Source organism: Danio rerio, chromosome 1 (assembly GCF_052040795.2).
Source record: "Danio rerio strain M-AB ecotype USA chromosome 1, GRCz13ab, whole genome shotgun sequence".
NCBI classification, from domain to species: domain Eukaryota; kingdom Metazoa; phylum Chordata; class Actinopteri; order Cypriniformes; family Danionidae; genus Danio; species Danio rerio.
In genome coordinates this window covers 44,892,501-44,914,308 of record NC_141021.1, presented here as the reverse complement: position 1 = coordinate 44,914,308, position 21,808 = coordinate 44,892,501, and the positions used below count along the sequence as shown (strand labels likewise).

The following is a 21,808-nucleotide window of genomic DNA, read 5'->3' as shown; positions in this document are numbered from 1 at the left end:
GATCCATTTTCTGACTCCAGACGAATGCAATATGCAGTGAAGCAATGTTCAATATAAGCCATAAAAATGCTCCCTGATAATGCGAAGTCAATGTAAGTCCTCTCTCAAGATCCAAAAAAATGGAAAACAGAGGTTGAGCAAGATTAAGAGAGGGTGTGCCTGCAAAAGACAGCTATGAATGGAAATAATAGATTGATATAGCAATTATGCCGAACAGTAGTCAACTGCATTTAATACATATCCATATATTAGTGTTCTTTGCTCCCTGTTTGCCTCTGCTCGTGTGCATGCTTGCATGTGTTTTGATGATAACGATGGTAATAATAATAATAATAATAATAATAATAATAATAATAATAATAATAATAATGTATTATTATTATTATTAACAATAAAAATAACAATAAAATAAAACAAAAACAACACATTTAATATAATAATAATAATAATAATAATAATAATAATAAATATTATTATGAAAATTACTATTATTATTATTATTATTATTATTACTATTATAAATATCAACAATGATTATGATGATGACAGTGAAGATGATTATGCAGACGATGTTAATAAATAACTAAATTAATAATAATAACAATAGTACAACTACTACTACTGCTACTACTACTACTACTAATAATAATAATAATACTTATTATTATTATTATTATTATTATTGTTGTTGTTGTTGTTGCTGCTGTTATTTTACACCTATTCATATGTACAATAAATCATTTATGCCTTTTTTTGCCAAGTCTTTCAACAAATTTCTGAATGACCTTGACCAACTAGGAACCATTTTGTTTACTCTAAATAAAAGTAAATAAATAGTTTTATAATTTGTATTAATCATATTTGATCATTTCATTTAAAAACATAGAAGGCTGAAGAAAGAAACATTTAAAAACATTATAAACATCCAACAACATATCATTTCAATTAAGTATTTAGTGGATGGATGGATGGTTGGATGGATAGATGATAGATGAATGAATGGATGGATAGATGATAGATTTGGAATTACAAATAAACAGCAACTGGCAGTGTGGGTGTGTGTCCACTCTTAAAAACACAATATGTTCTTATTTTAAAGAAGTGATGTGTCATTCTGCATCTCTCATTTGGTATGCAACCTCATTCTTATCCCATACTTTCTGAAACATAAACATGCAGACTTCCACTCAGCCAGAATACTACTCCATTATTAATGTACTAAAACTGTTCACTCACATTACTATGAGTGGAAGAAACTGTAATCTGCAATATGGTGCAATACTGCATGTCTGTTTTAAATAAAAGAACCAATTACCAACTGAAAAACTTAGTGGATCAAGTTATCTTGACCAATAGAGATCAAAACACAGTTGAAATTGTTAAGTAATAGTTTATTTGTCAACAGAGTTCACATTTTATCCATTCAAATCAGTAGAAATACGCATCTAGATGCAAACCTGAGTGCGAGAAAGTGATTTTGACCCCAAAACCTAACACTAACTGTAAGGTAACAGTAAGATTAATAGTGGAAAAACAATAACAGAACCATATTCCTGCCATGATAACTCCTACACAGATTTACTATAGTAATAAATATGTACATGGCAATGTTGATGTGTTTGGTCTTGGCGGAATAAATCTCCTATGCTGCTGTTGCAAGTACCAAGACCTGCTACTGTGAGTATATTCAAAGACAGCAAGTCCGAGAATATAGCACACTGCTAATGAAAACTTTGTGTGTACTCAGGGGCGTTGCTAGGGTCGAAAGGGATGAGGGGCTTAGCCCCAAAGAAGTTGCCTCGCCCCCCCCCCAACATTGACATTGCATGTTACAGTAGAATATAGCTAATAATAAGCTAGATGCATAAACTCACTGTGATTTAACTATTACAGAAATAGATGTGACTTGCTATATCATATAAATATGCCTAGATATCTATATCATATCTAGAAAGCTAGTACAATTTACGTTTTTTTGACTAACTCGCATGTTTTTACATTGATATGATGCACATTTTACTGATTATAGTTATTTTATTTCACCAAAACTACACACATTTTATACTGTGGAAGCTTCATCAGTTGTTAAAACTATTCAGTTTCGCGAAAGTGTTGTATTATTACCTCATTAGCTTCAGCTCCTCAAAATAATGAATGAATGAAGTGCAGTGGCGGGATTTTTTTAACACCATGTGACAACAGAGCCACTCCCACCTGCCGGTAGAAACAGGTACTGCTGAACAGCTGACGATTTAATTACCCGACACAAAAGCTGCGTTAAGTGGAATGTTCGTGATGTATGTGGTAATTTTCAGTACTTAGATAACAAAATAAATGTTATACAAAATATTTTTATTTAAGTGCAACATATTCCAAGAGATCAGGGGCTTTTGACAATACATCAGGGGCTTAAGCCCCCAACCCCCCCCCCACAACGCCACTGGTGTGTACATAACCTATTGTAGCAGATCTAAACAGTGGTGGAGCTGGGGTGGAGGAGGGAATAATTCACTGCACATGCTAGAATAAACCAACACTGAGGCATTTAAAATGCTGAGGAGCAAGCTCATTGGCTGATCATTGGCCCATGTAGATGATGATGTATGAGCAGATTAGGCGAGAACTATCAGGCTGCGTGCGCATACAGTTTCACAGCTGAACTTGAATAAATGGATCTGATTGGCTGATTGGACTGTTGTTCCAGGAATGGATCTGATGGGCTGATTGGAATGCTGTTCCAGAAATGGATCTGATTGGCAGATTAGAATGTTGTTACAGGAACGGTTTTGATGGGCTGATTGGAATGCTGTTCCAGAAATGGATCTGATTGACTGATTAGAATGTTGTTACACGAACGGTTCTGATAGGGTGATTGGAATGCTGATGAAATCAACATAGATGTCACACTTGATCACACTAACCACATTTAAGCTCGTCAACCATCATTTATTTAACACTGTTACAGCTTTGTGTGTGTGTGTGTGTGTGTGTGTGTGTGTGTGTGTGTGTGTGTGTGTGTGTGTGTGTGTGTGTGTGTGTGTGTGTGTGTGTTTGTGTGACAACAGGATGTCTACTGGCCATGTGAAGATTATTTATTCCACGTCACTGTGCTGACACGAGATGATTTAAGGAGCACAGGAAGCTCATCTGACATGCCCCATTGGTGGTCTGTCAGGTGTGAGCGTTAATTTGACAGGTGCTTTTGTACTACAGATTAATCTAACAGCAGGGGGTCCTCTGCCTTTGTGGATCCTCTGTCATTTTCACAGGAAGTGACATAGCAGGGGATGCGAAGGGGTCATGAATGAGACGACTTTGAAAAAGAGATTATTTCGTGGCAGATACAATATTCACTTATAAGAGAGTACAAGGAAAGGTCATGACCCGACAACCCACTCGCACACAAATATATGTGTACTCAACTGTTACACCTAATCTTTATTCTACAATCCAGAGAGGCAAAGACATATAGCAAAAATAATACAAGATGACAAGTCCTTTGCTCCAGACACAGCTTTGTGTTTGTGTGTATATACTTGTGTTTGAGCCAGAGGGGGGTCTTTTCCAGGCTCACTTCCATCAGCAACCTGAAATGATTGCGGGCAGGTATGAGAGGTGAATTTTCAAAATAGCACTGAAGAAAATACATATATAGAACATAAGCATGGGAGCAGATGAAGTAGGACGAGAAAAGGGAAATAAATCAAAAAAGGGGATGGGGAAGGAAGGAAAACAAGAAATAAAGGTAGCAAACAAGAGTGTGGCAGGAAGATAAGAAAATAATGGCAGAATTAAGGAACTAAGTTAGATAATAGAGAAGGGGGACAGGGAGGACAGAACGAGGGAAGAAAAACATTATGAAATAAAGGAACAGTGAAAAGAAAAAGGAAAAAAGTAGGGAAACCAAGAAGAAGGTATAGAAAAGAAAAATAATTATCTTTAAAATGAAAGAAAGAAAGAAAGAAAGAGGAAGGGAGCAGAATGGAAGGAAGGAAGGAAGGAAGAAAGGAAGGAAGGAAGGAAGGAAGGAAGGAAGGAAGGAAGGAAGGAAGGAAGGAAGATAAAAAATAAGGAAGGAGGGAGGGAAGGAAGGAATGAAAAGAAAAAGAAATAAGGAACAAAAGAAGGAAGGATGGAAGGAAGGAAGGAAGGAAGGAAGGAAGGGAGGGAGGAAGGGAGGAAGGGAGGAAGGAAGGAAGGAAGGGAGAAAGGAAGGAAGAAAGGGAAAGAAATAGGAAAGAATAAAGGAAGGAATGAAGGAAGGAAGGAAGGAAGGATGGATGGAAGGAAAGAACGAAGGAAGGAAAAGAAAGAAATAAGGAAGGAAAGAAGGAAAGAAGGCTGAAAAGAAGAGAAATTAGAGAAAGAAGAAATAAAAATAAAGAAAGAAAGAAAGAAAGAAAGAAAGAAAGAAAGAAAGAAAGAAAGAAAGAAAGAAAGAAAGAAAGAAAGAAAGGGGAAACAAGGAGTAAGAAGAGAAATAATAAAGGTAAGAAGACAAATAAGGAAGAAGTAGGGAAATAAGGAAGGAAGGAAGGAAGGAAGGAAGGAAGGAAGGAAGGAAGGAAGGAAGGAAGGAAGGAAGGAAAAAATGAAAGAAGGAAGGAAGGAAGGAAGGAAAAGAAAGAAACAACAAAGGAAAAGAAAGAAATAAGGAAGAAAAGAAGGAAGGAAAGAAGGAAGGAAGGAAAGAAGGAAGAGAAAGAAACAACAAAGGAAAAGAAAGAAGGAAGGAAGGAAAGAAGGAAGGAAGGAAAGAAGGAAGAGAAAGAAACAACAAAGGAAAAGAAAGAAGGAAGGAAGGAAAGAAGGAAGGAAGAGAAAGAAATGAAGATAGGAAAAAAGGAAAGAACGAAGGAAGGAAGGAAGGAAGGAAGGAAGGAAGGAAGGAAGGAAGGAAGGGAAAGAAATTAAGATAGAAAGGAAGGAAGAGAAAGAAACAAGAAAGGAAAAGTAAGAAATAAGGAAGGAAAAGAAAGAAGGAAGGAAGGAAGGGAGGAAGGAAGGAAGGAAGGAAGGAAGGAAGGAAGGAAGGAAGGAAGGAAAAAGGAAAGGGAAAAGGAAGGAAGGAATGAAAATAAAAAGGAATAGAAAGAAATAAAGAAGGAAGGAAAGAAGGAAGGAAGAAAGTGAAAGAAATAAATAAACAAGGAAGGAAGGAAGGAAGGAAGAAATAGAAAAAATAAGGAAGGAAGGTAAGAAGAAAGAAAGAAGAGAAAGAAAGAAATAATGTGGAAGGAAGGAAGGATTAGAAAAAAATAAGGAAGGAAGAGAAAGAAATAAAAGCATCAGATAGGAAGAAAGGAATTCCCATAAAATTGCAGAACACTGGATTGCTGATGCTTTCCCCCTTAGCAACAGGCTTCACTGAGTAGCTATGGTCACTGAGAAGGTCAGCGCGCACACACACCCACACCCACACGCACACACAACCAATACCAATCTTGAGTAAAGTATCAATACACAGCTTTGAGAGGCATGAAAGACAGCAGCAGGTCTGGTCTGTGACTCCCAAACCCAAGCCAACGTGAAAGAAGCAACATGAATCACACTTGTTTTCAGAAAGAAGGGGACTTAAATGTTGCGTGGTGCAACACTGCCCCCTGCTGTTCACTATAGGATGTGATCATCTGACCAATGATGTGTGCCGCTCAGACACTACTGCGTCACGCACACATTCCAAAGCATCACCATGACTACATGACATCACAGAAGCCCTGAGTGAAGAAAAACTGCATCTGCAATCATCTTAAGATAATACAAAAATGATGAATCAAACACTGCAGTTCACCTTCTGCACTAATGAGAAAACAAAACACACGCTCCAGAGGATGATTTGCTTTTAAGACTAAAGCATGCTGGGTAAACAAACCGTTGTATGGGGGATAGACAGTTTTTTTAATGCTCTGTTCAAATCGCAGAGAGACAGCATCCTGTAGGTCAAAACTGAGTAAGTACACTCAGAGGAAAACAACAGGCATGGATGTGTGTGCACTACAAAGGCTGCAAAACTTCAATGCAAAACTTCAGTGATCATTAACCTGGCCAGTGTGTGTGTGTGTGTGTGTGTTTACTGTATCTGCTTTCTAAAGCAGCAGCATAATCAAATGATGTCTGTGTGTTGCTGAGCTGCATCATATTATAATGAGGAATATATTTATTTCATAGATCTACAATTTATGAATTTAAATGAAATGAACTGTTATTCAAAAGAGTTTTTGCAAAATGTTAAGTTAATAAAAACATGTGAAGAAATATCTGAAAATATATAATAAATTTATCAGTATTTTACAATATAAATATAACCAAATCATTCATCTAAATAAATGCGGCCTTTGTGTTCCAGAGACTATAAAAATAAAATATAAAATGTAAAACAAAAATAGTAAAAATAAACTGTTAATATACACAACATAACTATTGATGTATTGCTGAGGTAAATGCTGACTGGGTGATAAAATAAATTAAATATCCCAGTATTAATGTATAAAATAAAATAAAGTCGTTTTTACTATTAGTTTAGTAATATATCCCAGTGATAATGAATAAAATTAAATAAAATTAAATAAAACATATGTTAAAATCGATTTTTAATAAATAATTTTTAGTAAAATTTATAATTTATATTAATATTTGAAATAAAATAAAATCTTTAAAATAAAAAAAACTTTTTTTTAAATCTTCTTTTTAAAAAACTTTTTTAAAATTTGTCTTTAATATGTCTCAGTATTAGCATATAAATGAAAATAAAACCTGAAAAGTCACTGTAGAAATAAAATTAAATAAAAATAAGAAAAATAAAAAAGATTTTTTACAGTCATACATTTTCAGTAATAAACAGTTGAAATCTGAATTATTAGCCCCCCTAAAATATTAGCCCCCCCCCCTGTTTATTTTTCCCCAATTTCTGAGAAGATTTTTTAAACACATTTCTAAACATATTAGTTTAAAAAAATAATAAATAATTTCTAATAACTGATTTATTTTATCTTTGCCATGATGACACTAAATAATATTTGACTAGATATTATTATAGACACTTCTATACAGCCTAAAGTGACATTTAAAGGCTTAACTAGGTTAATTAGGTTAACTAGGCCGGTTAGGGTAATTAGGCAAGTTATTGTATAACGATGGTTTGTTCATTAGACTATTGAAAAAAATATAGCTTCAAGGGGCTAATAATTTTGACCTAAAAATGTTTTTTATTCAAAATAATACAAATTAGACTTTCTACAGAAGAAAAAATATTATCAGATATACTGTGAAAACTTTCTTGCTCTGTTAAACATAATTTGTGAAAAATATTTAAATAAGGATAAGGGCTAATAATTCTGACTTCAACTGTATCCCAGTATATATACATAAAATAAAATAAAATCTAAAAAGTCATAATAGAAAAAAATAAATAAATAAATAAATGAAGTAAAATAAAATAAAATAAAACGTTGTTTTAAAATTTTATATTTTCAGTAATTAATCCGAGGTACATATCATATTATTTGTCTGTAATATACCACAGTTTTAATATATATAATTAAATAAAACAATTATTTTACAATTATTTTTAGTAATATATCCCAGCATTAATATGGTAAATAAAATAAAATAAAATAAATCATGTTAAAATAGATTTTTAATTAAAACTTTTCTGCAATAAAATGAAACAAAACTAAATAAAATCTAAAGTCAATATAGCCTTATTACAGATTTTTTAAGAGAACCTGTTGATCCAGACACTTAAATAAAATTAATAATAATAATAATAATAATAATGATAATAATAATAATAATAATAATAATAAAAAAAATTATAAACATTTTAAATAATTATACCTGCCATCTTTGATTGATTGGCTGATGAATGGATCAATTAATTGCCTGATCATTTGTTTCATTCATTCATTCATTCATCCACTCTAACTGGGCCTGCTGAAATGCAATCTCAGATTTCTTTGATGTGTTCTCCGTATACGGCCAAGACAAGTTACCTTGGGAGGTAACATAATTAAGACGCCAACCATTTGGAGCAGCCTGACATCAGGAGGAGTGCCTATAATGCCCTAAATCAGGAAGATTTGGCACGCAGCTAATGTCTCTCTTTGTCCCTTAGACCTGTAAACTTCCGCATGACAGATTTGATAAACATCCCAACAGCACCACAAGTCATTTCCACACAAGCTGTAAATACTGTATGAACTGAAGCACCCGCCAGCTCGCTCTCTGGTGGATTCTCAGCCAAAATTTTGCACTTCTCTGTTTAGAAACCTAATAAGATCACAGCATTTTGAGCTGTGGATCAACAAGCAGGGATTACATGTTCTTTGTCTTCCATTTACTCAGCCGTTTTGTCTCTTCTGTAAGATTTTAAAGCAATGTCACTGGTTCAATACTGGTTAAGCTGTATTGACAGCATCCGTGAGGGGCTGTCGATTACAACGCAAAGTCGTTTGGCTTCATCCCTCAGTTTGTAAAGACAAGCAAAAAATAAATTAGAAATCATGTTAACAGTAGCACACTAAGAGATATTGAGCTTTTGCACTGGGAAAAACATTAAGAGAGAAACTGTTTTCATTGCATAGATATGCATATAATGCCAGAATGATATCAAAAATTCAGTAATATATATTAATAGGCCAAAACAATATGACATAAAGGAAGTTACACAAAACAAAAATATGGGTTTGATTTATTATTTTAGTCAAAGTTCCTTTTTTGTGTATTCTACGTATTCTTCAGTCTTTGATTTAGCTTAGTTTGGTTTTGTTTTGTTTTGTTGTTGTTTAATGGGCTGTATGTATAGTGTGCACTGTCATATTGGAGTGACATTAACACAAGTCTCATTTTTAAAATTTCCTTATGTTAAAATATCCAAATCCCAGTGATTTTGAGGCCCACTGCAACACGTAGGAGTGCAGTTTTCCCGCCCACCAAATTGATTGATAGGCGCCATGTCTCTATAATACGTATACACATGTCCACAGAAATGTATTTATTTTATTTTGCATACACACGGGTATTTAAATATTTGTTCCAACTCTCTGTGATTTATATACGTTTTATAACGATTTAAATACAGAGCATATTTGTAATAAAGACAGTAAAATTGCTATTTAATTGTTAACCTCTATAATTACCACGGCTGCATGGTATCAGTAAACGTGCATATAGAGTTGAAGTCAGAATTATTAGCCCCCTGAATTATTAGCCCCCGCTAATTTTTTTCCTCAGTTTCTGTTTAACGGAGAGAAGACTTTTTTTTTCACACATTTCTAAACATAATAGTTTTAATAACTCATTTCTAATATCTGATTTATTTTATATTTTGCCATGATGATAGTAAATAATAATTTACTAGATATTTTTAAAGACACTTCTATACAGCTTAAAGTGACATTTAAAGGCTTAACTAGGTTAATTAGGTTAACTAGGCAGGTTACGGTAATTAGGCAAGTTATTGTATAACAATGGTTTGTTCTGTAGACTATTGAAAGTAAAATTAGCTTAAAGGGGCTAATAATTTTGTCCTTAAAATGGTGCTTAAAAAAATAATAACTGCTTTTAATCTAGCCAAAATAAAAAAAATAAGACTTTCTCCAGAAGAAAAAAAATATTATCAGACATCCTGTGTAAATCTAAAACTTCTTTGCTCTGTTAAACATCATTTGGGAAATATTTAAAAAAGAAAAAAACAAATCAAAGGGGGAATAATAATTCTGACTTCAATTGTATTTGTATGTATGTGTGTGTGCTGCAAACAGCATTTGAGTGTGACTCATCATTTCAGAAAGGCTTGAATAAACTCCACCACAAACACAGGAAATAAGCTTATTTGGTAATTTGGACTAACGAGCTAGATTTCAGCTCTATCACTAACGGTTGGTGGGCGGGAAGAATCAGCTCATTCGGATTTAAAGCCACAGGCTCCATAAACAGCTACAATGTACTCAGACAGCAGAATGGGCAGATTCTGGAGGCTATAATAAATTATCTGCTCGATATTTTAAGCTGAAACTTTACAGACACATTCTGGAGACACCAAAGGCTTATCTTAAGTCTTGTAAAAGAGGTTAAAAAGAGGTGCACTTTAATGTTTGTTTAATATTTCATTTTGCAATGTAATATAAGAATGGTTTTGTTTTTTAGCATTTCTTTAGGATTATTTGATGAATAGCAGGACATTTATTTAAAATTGTTTTTGTAACATTTGTATATATGCCAAGATTAAAACCGTAATCATTTTAATGTGGAATAACAATATTAATTGCATAAGTTGTTTCGTAAGTAAACAGCCCTCCTGTGAAATTTGAGATACTTTTCTAGTGACTTTTTATTATGCTACTGATGTTCAAAATAACAAGGATATGATTTATTTGTTTGTTTGTTTGTCTATTTATCTATTTGATTATTTACTTTATTTTACTTTATTTTTAATTTATTTTTATTTATTTATTTTTTTATTTTTATTTTTTTATTATTTGTTTGTTTAATTATCTATTTATTTATTTTTCCTGGAGAAAGTCTTAGTTTTTTAGCTTGGTTAAATTTAAACAAATGTATAGCTTGACAAATTAAATTATTACTTTACTTTGATCACCTACGCAACTCAGTTAAGCTTTAAAATTGCACTTTAAGCTGAATATCTTGCAAAAAGCTATTAAAATATTACATATTGTCAGCATAGCAAATTCAAAATAACAAATAACGTATATATACATATAAAATTATTATTATGTTTAAAAATCTGTTTTAAAACGGTACTTACAATATCTAAAAATAAATAGTCTTAACTGTAAGTTAAATATTTTCCCATACATATTCTATAACCTTAATGTTGTTTAGAATATTTCCCTAAAAAATAAAATTGCTCCTCAGAATAAGAAATTCTTTCATTTGTTTTGATTGAAAATCATTCCATAACACTGAAATTAAAATACTGGCGTTGTGATGTCGAAAACATAAACATGTGAAAAACATTGTAATCAAACTCTAACCCACAAATGCAAATCCAGAGAAAAAAAATGAACAACGAAACAGAACATTTCGCAGCAAATGACAAAACTTTTTCAGACAGAATATTCAATCAGAAGGGCCATTTTTGTCAGGCCATTGCTATCTCCCGAATGCAAATTCAGCATGAGAAATGAGAGAGGATTGCTGTGAGCTGTGTGTGTCTGCAGCTTCATGAGAAATGCAAGAGTTTGGGGAGAAAGAGACTCATTAGCAGGACGTCTCCACACTTCACAGCCGTCTCGCACCTCCAGCTGTGATTCCTTTACAGAAATCATATGCATCACTGACACACACAGTTTAATGCTGTCCAGCAGGTGTGAAGAAACCTCCATTTACACTGACTAGCAGGAATGAGTGACCTCGAAACAGCCAAGTGAAGCCAGAAATACAGAGACATGACAGAAAAGAGACCTTTGGAGCTGTTATAATGTAAATATCAAACACTGTACCATCTCAAGCTGTCCCCGGGCTTCTTTTGTCAAACAGGAGGTCAAGAGGAAACGTAACTATGACATGTTTTGTCAATTTAGTGGCTAGTTGGTACAAATTTGAGTTCAGTCATATAAAAATGTAAGATTTTTAAAAGGAGGCACCTCTAATCCCAACCGTCATCCGGAAATGAGCAAATTGTACTAGAATGCAGGGGCGTCGCTAGTGCTGTGCCCCAGTAGAGCTTCATGTCTAGCAACGCTAATGTTTGTTTAAAAAAACAAACATTAAATATCTCATCATATACCCTACAGCCAAAAATGTTAATATTGTAAATAAATATAGCACCACTATATAAATCATATCAACATTATTGGGATAACTATCTCTGGAGAGCAAAAAAAAAAAAAAACACAAATTATGAGTCCGCATCATTTCATTGAGCGAAAGCAGACAATTTGCATTTGAGCAATGTACATTTGAGAGCGCGTTTGAAGTTTTGCGCGTGAGCAGTATATATTTGCGAGCGCGAGTTAAGTTTTGTGCATGAATAGAGGAAATTGGCGTGCTAGCAAAGAAATTCTCTCGCTCGTATTACAATAATGCGCTATTGACTTGTAATGTTGCACTCACGACATTTGTTATTGAAATAACACCATAGACATGCAACAACTTTAATCATAAGATAAACACAAAACAACAGTTTCCATCAGGAGCTCCTTCACAGGACTCAACACTAGTAAAGACTCCCTCCAACAGATTCACGCAACTATTAAGCCGAACAATCACATTGTTGCGACGTGTAGTTACATTTTTGAGAGGTGCGCGTCAGCGCTGGAATCAGCCAAGGTGAGGGGTATGCGGCTGTGAGAAACCTGCGCTGGAGCATATGTGTACGCTTGACGCAGAAGTATAAATCAGCCTTGATATTTTTATGAGATAGCTTTGGTTTAATTACAATTGTTTTCATTGATAGGTAAATAAAAATAAGTTGCCCTCATAATCTTTAATCAAATAACCTTCACAGCCCCATCCAAATGTTTTTTTCTTAATTTCTGATCACATGGGATGCTTTTAGGGTGGAGCTACCAGTGTATGTCTCGTTTCTGCCTTTATTATGTGTATTCGTCAATCATTCATCCTTGTGTTACCAATGCTCATCTTCCAACCAACAAATCCGTTCCCAATGAATGAAAGCATGCACCACCCTACTTTTTTCCCTCTCATTTTAAGATTGTTTCAGTTGTATGTTCACTCAAAAATAACTTTGCTGCTTGTTTAAACTATTTATTTAAAACAAGTTTAAACAACATTTTTTTTTTTTGTGGGGACAACTTATTTGTTCTATGTTCAATCCACTTAAATTTGTAAAAATGATGAAGTTAACTTAATTGATTTGTGTTGGGACAACATGAAGGAATTGTGTGAACTCAGCATTTTTTTTTACAGTATATGTCAGGATATGGGAAAAAAGGACAATCTTAACTCAGGTTTCATGGTGAATTTAAAGTTTTTTGGGTGTTAGTATCAATATGTAAGCCTTAAGGGTATCTATAAGTGTGTGTGATCCATAAATTAGGGGTTGGGGAAAATTTTGCTCTACTTTTCTGTGTAGTATTGTGATATTTTCCACATCATTAGGCTACTATAATGATAAATGAACATCCATATCATTATATTGCCAATCGCCAATGTATTGCCATATTTTCCACAACAATAGCTACTATATTGATACATGGACATCCATTTCGATATATCGCCAACATTTTAATATATATTATTTGTTTTTAAATGTATTATAATTGTTTATTTACAGTCCACTAGATGGTGATGTTAAACATGAGTTTGTGGTGAACGGAATTACCTTCAGCATGCTGTATGTTAGATAATAAAGACATGGTGGCATGGTGGAAACATTTAGAGCAGGTTTTTGTTAAAGTTTCTGTTTAGTTGAAACAGTCATTGTCAAACTTTTTTCATGGGGACATAATTTTAGGTTGGAAAAAGTTAATAAGCATAATAAAAGTGTATTGTGATAATTTAGTATCATAGTGACTCCCCAACCATTATTCCCATTTAGTAGATGGGGGGGGGGGGGGGGGGGGGAGTTGTCATATGTCCTGACAAATCTGCCTTTCTGGCATCCCAATTTCAAATTCCAGCTCGAATCCTATGCCCTTTCAATCTGGCACATTTTGACATTTTCACACACTAGATATTTGCACACTTGAATCATCATTAATTGTCATTAGATATCAGTGTGGAACAAGTTTTTTGAAACACAATTAAAATATATTTGACAAATTAGCATGGATATATTCACTTTTATTAATAATGTTCATTAAATGTCATGGTAATGTCACTTTCATGTACACATTTTTTGCACTGACTAAAACAGTAAAGGACAATGTTATACTATGTTATTAGAGTATCTGTATGTTTTACTTGAGTTCCTGATTTGTGTACTTCATCCTCAAAAACTAATCGAAGAAACAGTTCAGAAGACATTTTGTACAACACAGATACTTTTAAATTAGAAGTACTCATCTTAATTTTTCATTTAATTATTTTATTACTTGTTTTCAAGTCTAATGAACACAAGCTGAGCAGTGTTCTCACAGAGCGTCAGAATAGCCGTTTCTTCCCAGTATGCTAAAGCAGTATGACCACAAGATGGCAGCCTAACTTCATATTCAAAGTATACTCTCTCACAGGTATTTAATACTTCCATGATAGTTTCTTTCCTATTACCATTTTTGTTATGAAAACTGTCTTTAGAATGTCTTTTTGTTTAAATAACTAAATTAAATTAATAAACACACAAACAAATAAAATGTATATAACAATGGCAAGGACAAGATACTGCTTCTGCTGTATTACTCATCTGTGGTACAATATGGCATCTATAAGTGTTGCTTTTACATAGTTTTGCATTTTGATTTTATTTATTTATTTATTTATTTATTTATCTTTAGTTTTGTTTTGTCCTCTTTTATTGCTTTTTTTGTTTTGGTCCCTTTAGTTTTTATTATTGGATTAATTATTATTTTATTTGTCTGATCTCTTCTGTTTTGTTTTGTTATTTTGGGCCAGGACCTCCTGTTTGACACTTCAACCCCAGACATTGATATCAAACACAACCAAAGCACCAAAGAGCCACAGTATTTACAAAACAAATCACCATAAACATTTATAAAAGGCTTGCTTATAAACCAACACATTAAACATCAAAAGGACTTAAAGACTGGAAAAGCAGTTCACAGATTGCATGGCATTGCAGCTGCTGTGACTGCATAAGCGATAAGCAAAATTTGACCCTTTAATGTACTCACATCAAACTCATTGAGCGCGGCGGCCAGCTCTCCGATGCCAGCGTGCCCGTGCTTCTCATCAGTGGGTGAGGTGGCCTGGGCAGAGCTGGAGATGCCCCCGATGGCCTCCTGAACCTGTTTGAAGACGTAGTCCCTGTTGGCACGTGTAGCAGCCACATCAGGGTGGCGCAGAAAGGCCTGGGAGGCAGTGTAGAGCATGGTGGCGTTTTTCTTTAAAGCTCCTCGAGCCGCTGCCATCTCATCTCTGCACTGAGGGTCCTTCAGCTCCTGACACACACACACAAATATATGTACTTCAGAAGAAAGCATATTTTCACCCTTGACAAGATACAGGTAGTTCCCCTTGCTATGCATAAATAGTTTTTACACGTCAATTGAAAATAGTTAATACATTCTGGACAAAAATGATTGATTTTAGACACTGGATGAGTTAACGCAAGCACAAAGTAGACAAATAACTGTGCAAACATGACAAAAATTCAACTGTTCCACTTAAATGCTAACCCAGCAAGTAACTTGATATCAAAACATCAAAGAACAGCCTGATCTCATGAGGAAACATAACTATTTTACGTTTTGTCAGTTTAAAGGTTAATTCGTATGAGTTCAACCGGACAATAATGTACGATTTTAAAAACGAGGCGTGGCACCCAACCCCACCCCTAAACCCAGCCGTCATTGGGGGACAACCAAACCAAGCTAAATTGTATAAATGAGATCTTACAAATTTAGAAAGTATATCAAAAAGTTATGAATTGCCATGAGATTGTGTTGCAAAAAAACACATAAAAAAACGAATAAATGTTGATGTCAGTTTACGACCTTGAAGACAAAACGACGTTAAATTGACATCTAATACTGGCATCAAAAATACAGTCCTGGCGACAGTTCTGTAATTGATTTTTGATGAATATTTTACGCCAATGTTAGATGTCAAATTGATGTTGTTTTAACATCAAGGTATGCACTGTTCTGTAGGGATATAAAATCCAGTGTAAATTAAACATTTCAGACAAATTCAACTTTTTTCATGTTATAATAATTTTTGTGTCATTATTGTGATGGTCAAAAGTGCATCAGTCTGCGGATGTCAAATAAACATCAAGTTTCTGACATTAAATCGACTTGCATTATTTGATGTGGTTTTTTTTATGTCAGTTCTGTTACTTTTCTTTTTTGAATTTGTCTTAGTTTTTATTTATTTATTAACCTTTTTGCTGTAAGGCGACAGCACTACCTACTGTGCCACAAGGTCTATTTATTTATTTTATTTGAATACATTTATTTTATTACATTTATCTTACATTTATTTATTTTTTTCTGTTCTGTTTTGTGAGTTTGGGGCAGGACCTCATGTTTGACACTTTAATCCCAGACACTGATATTTAAACTCAAATAAAGCATTAACAAGCCATAATATATACAAAGCAAATCACCCCAAACATGTCAAGTTTTGGACATCAAAACAATTAGCATTTTTGATGTTTTTTTAAGCCAGTTCTATTATTTATTGTTATATATTCTATTATTTAAATTATATTTATTTATTTATTTATTTATTTATTTATTTATTTATTTATTTTCTGTTCTCGTATTTTCTGTTTTGTGAGTTTAGGACAGGACCTCCTGTTTGACACTTTAACCGCAGATACTGATGTCAAACTCAAACAAAGTACCACAGAACCACATTTTTTACAAAGCAAAGCACCACAAACATTTGCAGAATCCAGTGTAAACTTGCAATTTCAGTTGAATAAAACTGTTTCTATATCATAATAATTTTTGTGACTTCATTTTGGTGGTCTAAGGGACATCAGTGTGTGAATGTCAAATAGATGTCATGTTTTTGACATCAAATCGATTTGCATTATTTGATGTGTTATTGATGTCGTTCATGTTTTGTTTTGTTTTGTTTTGTTTTATTGTTTTTGATCTGGACTCATTCTGCTGTGGCTACCCCTGATTATTAAAGGGACTAAATCGAAATGAAAACGAATGAATGAATCAATGAATCAATGAATGAATCAATCAATCAATCAATCAATCAATCAATCAATCAATCAATCAATCAATCAATGCATTTTTCTGATCTGATCTTTTCTGTTTTGTTGTGTTTTGTTAGTTTGGGGCAGGACCACTTTTTTTGATACTTTAAGCCCAGACACTGATTCCAGACACAGAGCCACAGTATTTACGAAGCAAAAAAACACACACATTAGCAGAATTTGGAATTCCAGATAAATAAAACTGTTCTCATATTATAATAATTTTTGTTTCTTCATTTTGGTGGTCAAAAGGACATCAGTGTGTGGATGTCAAATGGACGTCAAGCTTTTGACAGCAAATTGATTTCCATTATTTGATGCGTTTTTTGATGTTATGCTTGATGTCAGTTTGATATTGTTTTGACATCAAGGTACCTGCTGGGAGCTGTACATTATGTGCTAGTTTAAATCAATATTTGTTGGTGTTCAAACCTACATAGATATAGGTTATTTATAACCATACTATTTATGGTTTAAGTTAATAGTTGTATGTATTATTTTGTAATGTGTTACACCCATAAATTTTTGCTTATTTTCTCTTATTATGTTTTGAAGGTGTTAACAAATCTCTAATGAAATATTGTTATTATTATAAAACTATATAACAATATATATATTTTATCAACAAAAATGTGTGATGTTTAATAATACCTGCTGTCTGCGAGCAGCAACATAGTTGAGTTTGACCATCTCTTTCCCAAACTCCTTAAAACGGTTGGCCAAGTCCTGCTCGTTGGTAGCATTCTTAACAGCTTCTAGAGCTTCTTCCACCTGAAAACACACACACACACACACACACACACACACACACACACACACACACACACACACACACACACACACACACACACACACACACACACACACACACACACATACACAAAATGCTATGAACATAAAATAAAAGAAGGTATAAAGTTCCTTAAAGCACTTCAACTTTATGCGGTTGAGTGATGCCTCACTTCTGTAGTGCTTATTATTGGCTCTCCTGGGGCACATTTAATGTAAATCCTGACAGTTTTCAGTCTCCGTAATGAAACAAGCGGAAGAACAGGGAGGTGTTGTATCCCTTGTGGGACATCTAAAAGTTTCTCAGCCACATCCTACACTATAAAAGTTCTTCTTTCACAACCATTAACTTTCACAGATCTTAGCTTTTCAAATTTGTTTAGTGATTATATAACAGATGCCGCTGGGCAAAAAAAAAAAGGAAAAAATATATATAATAAAAACTAAATAAAAATGTTGAATTAAAAAAGGAAGGTGTATCTTGCCCTTGTGCCAGTAGAAAGAAAAAAAATGAAAGAAAGCAGAACAATATAACTAGAAGCAAATAACTAACTATATAAAATAGTATGAAAACTAAGTTAGAAGATTAAATTCAGCTACTCTCAAATAGTCTTATCTACAACACAGAAATATAAATGTAAAAATATATGCTTAACTGATAACCGGAGGCAACAGAAGAGATATTGGAATGTGTTGTTTATGCAATTTCATTTAAAAAAAAAAGTAAGATATGCCAGGAGAATGTTGCTTTAGCAATCTGTTCCATGCAAATAGACGGCATGACTGAAGATAAAAGACCCTGCTATAATAGATATAACTTTTCTGTGCCCTTGAAATAAAGACAGATACAGTATGCCTGCTTGGATATAGAAATGACTAAGATGCAGGTTTGACTTGCTCCGACACAGTGAACAGTGAAAAGCTGTGAATGCCAGCTACAGAGATAATATAATAAGCAAAGAGGCATGAAATAGGAACATTTAAAAAATGTAAATGAGTAAAACTCAACCAATCAAAATTAAATAAATAAAACTGAATTAAAGCAAAGCAGAGCATATACATTTTTAAAATAAAACTGTTAAATATTATTTTAATTTACATTTATACACTCCTTATTGTTAAAAAACTATAAACTTTGGGTTTAGGCATTGGGTAAAATTAGGGATGTAGAATAGGAATTGATTTTAGCTCTTAATTTGGTGCTTATAAATAGTTAGTAAGATAGTAGTTGGCTTCAGGTATTGTAGGATTAGGGATGCAGAATAAGATATTGCAGAATATCTAGTTTAAAAGTACACATAAACAGCCAATATCTTAATAATAGGAAAGTAATGACCCACTAGTTAATAGACAGATAAAACAAACCCCAAAAAGTAATAATAAAAGATCAAAGAAATAAAACTAATCAAAAACCAAGGAGTTTTTATTCTGAAAAAAAAAAAAAAATCATTAAATTAAAAGGAAAAAAAAAAAAACATATGAGAGGAACATCAATAAAAAATAAAAAATAAAACAAAAGCAATAATAATAATAATAATAATAACAAGAGATTTGTATTTTCCTACACCAAAATGAACACAAACAAATAAAAAAAGAGGAAAAAAATAACACCAATCAAAATAAAGAGCAAATGAGAAAATTAAAACGATACAAAAAACAACATCTGTAAAACAAAACAATAACAATGGTGTTTACTTTTCTTGAACCAAAAACAAACAAACAATAGCAATCAAAACAAAAAGCAAAACAAAGAAATAAATAAAACATTTGTAAAAAAAAAAAAAAAAAAAAAAAAAAAAACACAAACAGGGTGATTAGTTTTTTGATTTCCTGAACCAAAACAAAAACAAACCAATCAATAAACAAAAACAAGAAAAAAATACCAATCAAAGCAAAGTCAAATGAGAGGAGAATCGAAATAATACAAAAAAATAAAACAATTGTAAAACAAAAATGGGATTTTTTTCCTAAATCAAAACAAAAACAAGAAACATTCAAACAAGAAAACAAAACAAAACAAAAATATGGATTTTCTTTCAGACCCAAAACAAACAAAACAGTAAATAAAAACGAAAACAACAAAAATTAAAATCAACAACAATCCAAACAAAAAGCAAATGAGCAGAGCATCAAAAAAAAAAAAAACAATAAATAAAACTATTGTAAAAAAAAAAAAAAAAAACGTGGATTCAAATCAAAAAACAAACTAAACAATAAATAAATAAAACAAACAACAACAACAACAATTAAAACAAAAAGCAAATGAGAGGAGCATCAAAATAAAACAAAAAAATGGGATTTGTTTTCTCTGAACCCAAACAAAAACAAACAAATTAATAATAAGTGAAATTGAAAACAACCAAAAAACCTAAGATAACACCAATAAAAAAACAAAAAGCAAAACAAAACAAAAAAGAATAAATAGATTAAACAGAAGCATACTAAAACACAAGAAAGTTTTTAAAAATAACAAACAAATTTCAACTGTGTACAAGAATAAGAGAACATACGATCTTGAGGTGAGCCAGGAGCCTCATGACATCAGCCATATCAGCCAGGATGAGCAGGCGGGTGACGGCAGATAGCAGGGCTCGAGCGGCACGGACCATAGTGCCCCGTTTCACAGAGGAGCAGGGGTCATCCGCAAACTCTGAGGACGCCACACGCATCGTATCCCCTTTAACCACAAAAAAAAAAAATAAAATAAATAAGTTATGTGACACCACAATGCAAAACTTCACATCTAGCAGGTAGAGATTTTAACTGGGAACCAAATAAAGCTGTTTGGACATGTCAATGGATTATTAATAACTGTGCATCTGTTTAAACAAACTGCAAGCACAGGCAAGATTTCCCAGAGTTCATTAAAGAAACAGCACACTTAGGAAAAAAGCAGTGCTGCTGTCTGGAAAACAATGTGCCAGTTTTGTATCAAACTGTACTGTCGATGAAACACAGCGCAGTGCATTTTGCAACTCTTAAAAAACTTTGAAAGTTAAGACAGATAAAATGAACTTGTCTAGTCATATCAACTTACCTCAGTCAAATTGACAAAAAATAAATCATTCACTAAACCTGATCAACTTAATAAAATAAGTTAAAATAACTTTAAAAAATTCAGAGCTTTTTGTTATTTATTTATTTATTTTCTTGTCGGCTTAGTCCCTTTATTAATCCATGGTCTCCACAGCGGAATGAACCGCCAACTCATCCAGCAAGGTTTTACGCAGTGGATGCCCTTCCAGCCACAAACCATCTCTGGGAAGCATCCACACACACACTCATACACTACGGACAAATTAGCCTACCCAATTCACATGTACAGCATGTTAGACTGTGGGGGAAACCGGAGCACCCGGATAAAAAATACACGCGAAAGCAGGGAGAACATGCAAACTCCACACAGAAACGGCAACTGAGCCGAGGCTCGAACCAGCGACCCAGCGACTTTTTTGCTGTGAGGCGACAGCACTACCTACTGCGCCACTGCTTCGCCCCAGCTTTTTGCTATATATTCATATACAATTTGTTGTATATTTATTATTCAATATTATTATTTATTTTTATCAGTTCCATTTTCATCCAAAAACTTCCATCCTCATCCACAAATGTGGTAACTATAGTGAAATCTAGCGGCTTATGATTGTATATAAATGCCTCTAGAGGTACCATATTTACTGTATGTAAAATATGCATAAATTATACTCTATTTATTATTTAGATTCCATGAATTAAAAAATCAAGTTCAAACATTGAAAGACATCCAAACACTTATTGTCTGGTAACTATGGTCAAAACTAGTGGCTTATGATTGTGTAAAAATGTCTAATATAAATTAATAATAACAATTGAAAGTAAATGGCAATGGTTTTGTTTTAGCCTATTGCTTTTAAAACCATTAGTTGAGTTTACTTAAAAAAGGTTGAGAAAACCTGTTGCTGTAACATTTTCAAGCATTTCACAGTATGTTTGATAATATTTTTTCTTCTGGAGAAAGTTTTATTACGGCTAGAATAAAAGCGGATTTTCATTTTTAAAAATCCATTTTAAGGTCAATATTGTTTCTATTAAGCGATTTTCAAACCATAATTATACAATAACTTGCCTAATTACCCTAACCTGCCTAGTTAACCTAATTAATCTAGTTAAGCCTTTAAATGTCACTTTAAGCTGTATAGAAGTGTCTTGAAAAATATCTAG

The 21,808-nt window shown here is 33.1% G+C and overlaps 1 protein-coding gene across 4 annotated transcripts in view; it reads right to left on the bottom strand.

The window, feature by feature from the left end:
* The window catches only part of ctnna2 (catenin (cadherin-associated protein), alpha 2), a 782,625-nt gene that overhangs the window by 624,834 nt on the left and 135,983 nt on the right, over positions 1-21,808 (bottom strand). For 3 of the 4 annotated variants that reach the window (XR_015475854.1, XM_087236212.1, XM_087236213.1), the window contains 3 exons: positions 20,119-20,285; positions 17,471-17,590; positions 14,775-15,041 (listed from right to left, as the gene is read on the bottom strand). Coding sequence is in view for 3 of the 4 variants with exons in the window: in XM_087236212.1 (XP_087092338.1) it covers positions 14,775-15,041; positions 17,471-17,590; positions 20,119-20,285 (554 nt within the window). In the remaining variant the exon portion in view is untranslated. 4 annotated transcript variants of the gene reach the window in all.